We start from the raw sequence: 10,916 nt of genomic DNA, 5'->3' as shown, positions 1-10,916 counted from the left end.
TTCCGCAATTTCCGCAATTTCACGTGTTTTCCGCAATTTTTTCCGCAATTACCATTTCCGCAATTTCCGCAATTTCACGTGTTTTCCGCAATTTTTTCCGCAATTTCACGTGTTAATACATTGTCATCCATCTGTTAATGTAAAGAGAGCGGGCCTTTTACACTTTACACTATGGTATCATTTAACATTTATTTTTGTTTTAAATAATACAATAAATATACTACAAATGAACATTGGCTTTGGCAGAGAGTTACAATGGCATCATTCTCTCTCCACTTCACAATTATGGACATGACCTTTCATTCCAAATCTAGCAAAAAGGATGTATTTTTGGATGACTGAAAACGTGGGGTTTGGAGATCTAGAATCTCTAGAATATAACAAGAGAAAAAGCTTTACAATTTCATGCATACAGATACGTTTTAATGCTTCAAAAGACATACAAGAGTGGGGGGGCCACAGTAAACTTGAATTTATTGACATAAAAACCAATATATCTTCTATCCTCTCTTATCCTTACACAGGTTTGACAAAACAACAAACACTCAAAAACAGACAAACATAAAACTACAAAACAAAACAAAAATAAAAGTGGCAGCGTCACTGCTGGTTCTGAAAATTTACAAAATTGGTCGTCCTTTTTTTAAGGAGAGCAGAGTGTTATTTCTTTTTGGCATATTGCATCACAATGAAAAAATAAAATAAAATAAAAGCTGAAGATCTACAAGCATATTGAAGTTATCTTAACAGAAACGGTTCAAGTCACAAATCTGAAGGTAAAGATCATAAGCTAACAGCAACAAACTACTTACGGAGGGCTGTGAAGTTCTGTGGTAGAGGCTAGTGGTCACAGGCTGATCGAGTGCATAGTTTGAACAAAGAGGATATTAAACTACATTAAGGGCAATCAAAGTAGACCAACAAATTATTTGAAGATCCAAACCATTAATAAACAAAGCTTCCATTCTGGCTAATCTTATGGACCTGCCTCTACTTTATAAGCAGCTTTCTTCGTCTTTTATTTTATTTTTGCAGAACAGATCTAAATCAGAAGGAAATACAAAAGCTTTTTTTGATTTTGTTCCGTTTCCAAAAAATAAAAATAAAAAACTAGATTCTAAGCCATTGTGGCACTTAAAGCTATAAATATATATAAAAAAGAACACCTTTGGTGGGAGGGTTGGTTTCATGTATGAAACTGAAACTTAATTGGCCATGTGCTTTGGACTACCAAAAGGAGAGGTACCATTTTGGCACCACTACAACAGACACTTATCCAGCACTCAACACCAGAAAGAACACAGGTATAGATCAATGTAATCAAAATCCATGGCACATACCACTCAACAGTGAGATCCAAATTGCATTGTCTTGGAGCCATGATATGCAAACACCAGCAGTGCCATTTTGCTTGTGTTTTTTTTTTCTTCTTCTTCTGCCCTCATATCTGCAGCCAGAAATTAGTAGCATCACATTCAACAACCACATACAATCTCTTTTTCCTTTTTTTTCCTGAGCACATGCCAAGAATTGTTGTAAGATTCAGACGCTATTGGATTTGATATGTGTGTGTGGTCCACAGACATAGGAGGGGAAAAAAAGATGTATGCAGAAATTATGTACTGATCTAGGAATGGATATGGGGGGAGGGGAGGGAATGGCATGCAGAAACACCCATTAATATAAATACAGGCGCAACAAAGATTTTCTTGTGTCAGAGGTGATGGTCAATGCCTAAGTTACGCTCCGTCGCACGCGCCGAAAATCGGCAAAACACGCTATACCAGCTTGTAGGTCGGCGACGAAGTGTGAATCAGGGCTTTCGGGAGCCGAGGGACGAGTGGCGGCGGTCTGGTGTCGCCGCGATGATTCTTTCAATCAAACAACACTAACTTAAAATACATACGTAGCACCACATAGGAGAGAGGAAATATAGCACCTAGATGTAGTTTGGAGTTCTTTTGTTGTTTTCATTCGAGACGGGACATCATATCTCCCATTGCATAGTTGGATCGATTTTTTAAGCATCTGAGAAGAACAAATAATAATAATCAAATAAACTGCTTTGTTTATTTAAGTTAATAAAAAAAACCTTCAACTGCGACAAAATTGGGATGCTGTTCAAGAGGACACCAGAGGAATGTTTTTTTTTCTTCTTTCTTTCTTTCTTTCTTTTATGCAAATCATTTGTCACATAGTATCACAGAACTTGTTTTTGTCTTTTATTTCCATTCCATTCTTAAATTACAATAGGGTGTACGCCACACCTGCAACAAGACAGCACTTACTGGGGTTTTTCCTGTATTGTGTTTTTTCCTTTTTTTAAAAGTTTTACAAATGGAATTCCTCACTTCAGACATACCTTTTCTCTAATTATTTAGTTGTATTGCAATTACCATAATCATCTCCTACCTCACACTTGAGAACGTCACATGCATGTTTTGAAGCCAAGAACCAATAAAAATGTAATCAGGAAGAACGAAAAAAATATACAGAATGTACTTACAAACACACAAAAAATATTTATATATATTTATATAGAAGCTCCATTCGAGAGAATGGGGAGACAATTATGCACAAAACGAAGCTCCCAAAAACTGAGTGATCAAAACAAATCCAATGAGAGAGAAGGAGGGAGGGAGGGAGGGGGGGAAGCGATCATAGCTGAAGATCAATCACATGCCGTCCATGAGAAATTAGGAGGAAACTTCGGGAACAGACGCAGTTCTCACGGTGACCTGCTAGGGGGGCGGTGGGGTGGGGCAGATTGATCTACATCAGTAGAAATGGGGGTGGGGTTGGGGAGGGGGGCTGTGGTCAGATCGTTGTGGGGCCGTGGATGGTCAGGACGTTTTCAAAACTTGCATGTGATGGAGAAAGGCACGCTGAGGTTTCAAGGTTGCTTTTTTTTTTAATTATTTTTTTTCCTTTCCTATTTCATTTCAATGTATGTTGATTTTTCTGTTTGTGTTGTACTCACACTTGTTGCTCTCGGGGGGGAAAAAAAGTTTCTCTCTTTTGTTTTTTGTTTTCTTTTTTTACAAATACAAATAGTCCTATTCCTGTGTTGTGTTTCTGAGAAAACAAAAATATGCTTTTTTCTCCATATTGTTCAAGGTAAACAGTCTTAGCCGATGAAACAGACCGGGCCCACTTCGAACCCGAACTTCTGCGTGGCTCCGCCAAAGTCGTTGAACATGATGTCAACAAAAGGCACCTGCTCAACCTTTGGCGTGTTAATCTCCAGTACAGTCTTTTCATAACCCTTTTTCAACTGTTGGAGAGAAGGAGAAAAATAACAGTACAGTATGAGAAATAGTTAAGGGGCCTGCTAAATAAACATATACTTTAGGGGCCTGCTAAATAAACATATACTTGAATTCTAAATTCTAAATTCAAAACACTTGAGCCTCCCATGCATTGATTGAATCGTTACAATTTTTTTTTTTTACTTGACTGCCAATGAACACCGGCGGAGAGAAACACTGTCATTGTACATTTCTGCAATACGCCAGCCACAGATACGCTGAATCTGGACAGCACAGTACTTTTCCAGCCTATTTGCCTCCGTTTTGGGCAAACAAATAGTCTGCACCTAATAAAACAGCTGAGATGGTATGTAGAATTCACCTATAACCCATCGTTTTTGTCATTTCGTCATTTTTTTCAAATCTTCAAAAATGATGAAAAACTGCGCGCTATAGTATGCCGTACGATATGGGCTATAGCCCACGGTCCAAAATGATGAGAAACGAGGCTAACTTTTTTTTTCAAAATTTCAAAAAACATGGGCTATAACCCATCGTTTTTGTCATTTCGTCATTTTTTTCAAATCTTCATAAATGATGAAAAACTGCGCGCTATAGTATGCCGTACGATATGGGATATAACCCACGGTCCAAAATGTGGAGAAACGAGGCTAACTTTTTTTTTCAAAATTTCAAAAAACATGGGCTATAACCCATCGTTTTTGTCATTTCGTCATTTTTTTAAAATCTTCAAAAATGATGAAAAACTGCGCGCTATAGTATGCCGTACGATATGGGCTAAAGCCCACGGTCCAAAATGATGAGAAACGAGGCTAACATTTTTTTTCAAAATTTCAAAAAACATGGGGTATAACCCATCGTTTTTGTCAAATTGCGGAATTGCGGAAATTGAGGAAATTGAGGAAATGGTAATTGCGGAATTTGCGGAAATGGAAATTGTGGAAATTGCGGAAATTGCGGATTTTTTTTTTCATTTTTTCATTTTTTTCAAATCCTCAAAAATGATGAAAAACGGCGCGCTATAGTATGCCGTACGATATGGGCTATAGCCCACGGTCCAAAATGATGAGAAACGAGGCTAACTTTTTTTTTTCTTTTCAAAAAACATGGGCAATAACCCATCGTTTTTGTCATTTCGTCATTTTTTTCAAATCTTCAAAAATGATGAAAAACTGCGCGCTATAGTATGCCGTACGATATGGGCTATAGCCCACGGTCCAAAATGATGAGAAACGAGGCTAACTTTTTTTTGCAAAATTTCAAAAAACATGGGCTATAAACCCATCGTTTTTGTCATTTTGTCATTTTTTTCAAATCTTCAAAAATGATGAAAAACTGCGCGCTATAGTATGCCGTACGATACGGGCTATAGCCCACGGTCCAAAATGATGAGAAACGAGGCTAACTTTTTTTTGCAAAATTTCAAAAAACATGGGCTATAACCCATCGTTTTTGTCATTTTGTCATTTTTTTCAAATCTTCAAAAATGATGAAAAACTGCGCGCTATAGTATGCCGTACGATATGGGCTATAGCCCACGGTCCAAAATGATGAGAAACGAGGCTAACTTTTTTTTGCAAAATTTCAAAAAACATGGGCTATAACCCATCGTTTTTGTCATTTCGTCATTTTTTTCAAATCTTCAAAAATGATGAAAAACTGCGCGCTATAGTATGCCGTACGATATGGGCTATAGCCCACGGTCCAAAATGATGAGAAACGAGGCTAACTTTTTTTTTCAAAATTTCAAAAAACATGGGCTATAACCCATCGTTTTTGTCAAATTGCGGAATTGCGGAAATTGAGGAAATGGTAATTGCGGAATTTGCGGAAATGGAAATTGTGGAAATTGCGGTTTTTTTTTTTTCATTTTTTCATTTTTTTCAAATCCTCAAAAATGATGAAAAACGGCGCGCTATAGTATGCTGTACGATATGGGCTATAGCCCACGGTCCAAAATGATGAGAAACGAGGCTAACTTTTTTTTTCAAAATTTCAAAAAACATGGGCTATAACCCATCGTTTTTGTCATTTCGTCATTTTTTTCAAATCTTCAAAAATTATGAAAAACTGCGCGCTATAGTATGCCGTACGATATGGGCTATAGCCCATGGTCCAAAATGATGAGAAACGAGGCTAACTTTTTTTTTTTTAATTTAAAAAAACATGGGCTATAACCCATCGTTTTTGTCATTTTGTCATTTTTTTCAAATCTTCAAAAATGATGAAAAACTGCGCGCTATAGTATGCCGTACGATATGGGCTATAGCCCACGGTCCAAAATGATGAGAAACGAGGCTAACCTTTTTTTTCAAAATTTCAAAAAACATGGGCTATAACCCATCGTTTTTGTCATTTTTTTCAAATCCTCAAAAATGATGAAAAACGGCGCGCTATAGTATGCCGTACGATATGGGCTATAGCCCACGGTCCAAAATGATGAGAAACGAGGCTAACTTTTTTTTTCAAAATTTCAAAAAACATGGGCTATAAGAAGAATTGTTTGTTATTAAGCTTCCTCTAGGCTAGGGTCAAAGGTGCAGACTATCTCTCTCTCACTCACACACACACACACACACACGTGCACACACGCACACGCACACGCACACACACACACACACACACACACACACACACACACACACACACACACACACACACACACACACACACACACACACACACACACACACACACACACACACACACACACACACACACACACAGCCGGGGGGTGAGACTTACCGCGCAGCCGTCAGATATGGCCCTGATGTAGGGGTTGTTATCGTAGGACATCTCCTCGTCGTTGGAGCCCAGGAAGCGGATGGCCTTGTCGTGGTTGTCCCCCTCTGCGTCGTGCCAGCCCACCGTCTGGTAGCAGTTGTAGGTCATGTTCTGGCGGGCGGCCGCGCTCAGCAACCGCAGGAAGGTCATCTGGACAACGCCGATGGGGTTGCCCTCTGCGTCCACGTAGGAGAGCTATACGGATAAAACAGACAAACAGAAACAAGATACACACTCTGGAAATGATAATGCCTTCATGAAGAAAATCTTAAAAGGATCAATAATACCCACCACACCGTTTTCTGGAACATAAAGTGGCAAGAGGATATTAGGGATTGTGTAGGACGGGTCTTAAACTTCTTTATAATTGTTAAGATGCTGTTTGGAGAACTTTTATGAGCCTCCTGTTACTGTGAACAGGGTTTTAATTTTACTTTTCATTCTTAATTCTGATCACTTTTGGCGTTAAAATTGATTTTACAGTGAAGATTGGAGTCCCAGAGACCCAAAGACAAAGAAACAAAGAAATGTGTAATAAAACCGGGGGTCCTAAAGGAAATCAAAAATGTTAATGTAATGTGATATTTTGTGTGGACCTCAAGGAAGAGTATACTGTCTGCTACTGTACAAGCCTAGTAGCAACTGTAATAGAGATCCAAATTATACCATAAACCACAACTATACGAGACAGTAGCTAGAGGCAACCACCCCGACGTCCCTATAGCAATATATGAATCCAAACTACACCCCACACCATCGCGTATCGACGCTATGCGATGGCGCGTGCATCTCTCGCGGGGCCCATTCGGATTCTAATTTGTGCATGGTAATTTTTGTTGCCGCGGTGTGCTTTTATGTTGCCAGTATTTCTAGGTGATGTCTAGTCTGATATTGTTTTGCCTGTATTGACAGCAGTATTTCAAGGCACACGCTATCATTAAGAAGCAGAGTGATGTACAGTCAGTCCTCTCGCTGGCCCTGGACTGGAGGGCCTAAATTATGAGACAACAGTCACACTTTTTCACAGTGACGAGACAGCGGCGCACACACTGGCCCTCGTATAGTACCGTAATAATTCATCACCGTTTTTTGGTTGACGTTTGCGTTTGTGCATTTTCTTTTTTTTTGCATAAATGTTTACAGGTGCGAGGAGGAACGAGCCGGCCTCCTTTGTGGCGAGGGAATTATTAATGAATGCGTGTAAGTGAATTGGACATTAATACCCATTCGTCAAGACAGCGATCAAAGGAGAGGTTAAGAAGTCCAGGCTCTTTCATGTGAAGAGGAGATCGAGGCTTCCTTGGATTTTTGTTAAAACTATAGCTCGTCGTACGCAGTGAAATCCTCCAGTGTACATTTTAACTGTGAGACTGTACAGATGCTATACAAATGCAACCAAATGGACCCGCGCGTAGTGTTGCCAAATGGGAAATGTTAAAGGCAGAGGCTTGCAATTATCGGATTTCAAACGAGCGGCTTCGTGGAATCAGACAACTTACCTGGACCTTACTCAAATAAAAGCCTAAAACTGGACTGGACTGGTGTTTTGAATGCCTCCAAGTACAGAACTAAGGTCAGTTTTACTGATTCACAGACTTATTTTGAACTGGATCCCGACTCAGCAGCCATGGAATCTAGCATATTTCATGCACCTTTTTGTGATTTATGGTGAAATGCTCCTGCAGACATTTTTTGGCATGACCGTAAAACATACTGACCATAAAACATGCACGTCTACAGAGGGTAAAATTATAGTACAAATACGATAATTATCGTATAATTGTGATGTCTCTGGCAAACACGGCCCGCGGCGGGTCCATCTGGTTGCATTTGTAGATTCTGTACAATCTCAGAGTTAAATAACACAGGGGATTTTACCGTGCTCTCGGTAAGCTTCCCTCCGAGACACACAGTTTGGCTCTTAAAGAGAGGGAGAGAGCACAAAGGTCTCCAGGGCCTGCCTAGATTATTGATGCTGCCTTCAATGCAACCATTAATTACACAACGGATTTCAGCTGCAATTAATACATTATGTTAACTATCATTGTGATGTGTGAGCCATTTATGGTAAAACATGCTAAAGAAAATATCTAATTATCGGATTGAGAATGATTCCGTATGTTAGTTTAATTGGCTGCACACAAGATTGAATTCTGACTCCTTTGTGCCTTTGTCATCCTATTTGTATTTGATTAGGTCTGACACAATTAATAAATAATAAACTATAGCGGATATGCTATAGTTATAGGGTATGGTATCAGTGACATTATAGAATACTGTACGTAATAAGTGTACATGAAAGTTCATCAAGAAACATATTTGTTCATGTACAGCACAGCACATGTGGGTAAACATGTGCAATAGACTGTTTTAAATGAGTGTGTGTTTTATTGTTTCAGTTCTATTGAATGGGGGTTTTAGGTGAATTAAGCGATACTAGAGGTTTGCTATTGTCTATTTATTTAAGAGCTATATTATTTCCCCGTGCTCGTTAGTTCTTTACGCCAATGACCACTTTGAAAAGGACTGCTTTAAGTGAATGCTTTTAAGTGAATGTGTGCCGCACTCAGGATTTCTTGCCTCGTTGTTGCTAGTATGAGATGCTGCAATCGATCAATACGTTCGACTGTAAATGCTTTGTAATCTAGAAGGATAAGACCACCCGCCTGACAGGGGGGAGGGGAGGGGAGGGGGGGGGGGGGATACATCCACAATGTTCTGGTTTGATGTTAGTAACTGACAGAAAACCACCAGGAAAAAGGGTTTCTGTTTCCATACAAACCAGTGGGGATCCATTTAGCTCCATCTTTTTCTTTGGTTCAGACAAACAGTGACTGACTGAGAGTTCAAAGCAACATGCAATGCAACGCCACGCCACGCCATGCATGCAGCGCACACACACACACACACACACACACACACACACAACCTGCTCACCGTGTTACGACTTCTTCCACTGATTGCCCTCTCTCACACACACACACACACACACACACACACACACACACACACACGAAATCTAAGACCAATACTCCAACTTGACTGTGGCAGAAAAGATTGATCGTCTTCAAAATGTTATTTGCTGGAGAATTCACTGTAAACTTTTAACCACTTATACCCTATAGCGACATGTTCTAGGGGGCCACAGGGGGGCCCCGCAACTAAGTTTAAGTGATTAAATAATTAAACATACTTTGAATTGACGTCCTATTTATGTATAAAGTCAAGGAGGAGTAGCAGTGCTAAAGTAAATTTTAGGAGTAACCTCGCTCATCTGTCTGATAAGCCTAGACCAGTGGTTCTCTAAGTGGGATCTGGGGACCCCCAGGGGTCCTTGAGGGGTAGTTGCAGGGGGTCCCCCAGCAAAATGAGTTTATATTGCATCAAAATCAGTTTAACCACCTTCAAAAGAGCTACACAATAAAACTTTGGTGGCAAATAGTAAGTAGCCTAAGTAAAGTAATTTTCAGATGGGGGTCCAATGTTGGGATCCTTGAGTTGAACAAGGTGGATAGCCACTGGCCTAGACATCTGCATAGAGGTTAGCTACTCCGTTTGTCTTTGTTGCTGTTGGGTAGAAACCCTAAAGTATTTTTTTTTATGTTTTATTTATCGTAAACGAACGCCCTATACTTCATCAGGCGATATAGTGTCGACACAAAAGTATAGTGAAAATAGCCGATCTACAAGCTCACAACACATCGCCGTGCGACGCGTTGTGAGCTTGTAGATCGGCTATTTTCCTCCGTTTGAATATTAACATTTATCATTTTGGGGACTAAATATTCGGAGGTTTCCACCCGGCAGCGTGGTCTTGCTCTTATACCCCATATATCATCACCATGGAAACCGTTACCTCTTCATCATCAACAGCCCGCAAGGCAGCAGTGACTGAGTACCCAGAATGCCCCTGGGTGGCGACTGACTGAGTGCCGTGACCTTTTGGTTCAGCGCTTTCATTCCACTCCAAAAGATATGAGAGAATAGCGCACGTGCGTGTATGTATGTGTGTGCGTGTGTGTGTGTGTGTGTGTGTGTGTGTGTGTGTGTGCACGTGTGTGTCTCCCAGTGGTGAAAAAAGTATTAATAGTGGGTTATTAATATGTTGTTTTTTTTATATAATTAATACAAATCTTCAATGTAACAACTAGAGTTTTTCAAATTGTCGTACTAAAAAAAATACAATATTTACTAGAAGTATCAAAAATATGTAAATACTCAAGTAAAGTACAAGTACTTCAAAGTTGTATCTAAAGTACAGAGACTTGAGCAAACATACTTTGTAACTTTCCACCAGTGCGTGTGTGCGTGCCGTGCACACAGGAGACACTGTGTGTGTGCGTGCCGTGCACACAGGAGACACTGTGTGTGCGTGCCGTGCACACAGGAGACACTGTGTGTGTGTGCGTGCCGTGCACACAGGAGACACTGCGTGTGTGCGTGCCGTGCACACAGGAGACACTGTGTGTGTGTGCCGTGCACACAGGAGACACTGTGTGTGTGTGCGTGCCGTGCACACAGGAGACACTGCGTGTGTGCGTGCCGTGCACACAGGAGACACTGTGTGTGTGTGCGTGCCGTGCACACAGGAGACACTGCGTGTGTGCGTGCCGTGCACACAGGAGACACTGCGTGTGTGCGTGCCGTGCACAGTTGCACACAGGAGACACTGTGAGTGTACTATAACTAGTGGAGATGAATGAACATCCTCGCGCTTTAAAGATAACTGATTCGCTGGCTTTAACTCGCCGACCTCTATAACTCACGATCGGCGGGCCCATTCTTTGGGTATTTTTCACCATATTTGCAAAAGGCAGTTATCAGCAGATATGTGGCTATTATTCTATGAATCGCCGTGTGCGA

General features: G+C 40.5%; 1 protein-coding gene across 2 annotated transcripts in view; it reads right to left on the bottom strand.

The window, feature by feature from the left end:
- Positions 1-457: 457 nt before the first annotated feature.
- col5a1 (procollagen, type V, alpha 1) overlaps positions 458-10,916 on the bottom strand; it is a 155,929-nt gene continuing 145,470 nt past the window's right edge. For both annotated transcript variants that reach the window (XM_080756680.1, XM_080756679.1), the window contains exons 65-66: positions 6,015-6,248; positions 458-3,274 (exon numbers count right to left, since the gene is read on the bottom strand). In XM_080756680.1, the coding sequence (XP_080612806.1) occupies positions 3,128-3,274; positions 6,015-6,248 (381 nt within the window). In that variant the 3' untranslated portion in view covers positions 458-3,127. The remainder of the gene's footprint in view (positions 3,275-6,014; positions 6,249-10,916) is intronic.

This window comes from Protomyctophum bolini, assembly GCF_963924005.1.
Source record: "Protomyctophum bolini genome assembly, chromosome: 22".
NCBI lineage: Eukaryota > Metazoa > Chordata > Actinopteri > Myctophiformes > Myctophidae > Protomyctophum > Protomyctophum bolini.
Note: the sequence above shows the minus strand (reverse complement) of the source record. Positions and strands in the feature narration are given on the sequence as shown.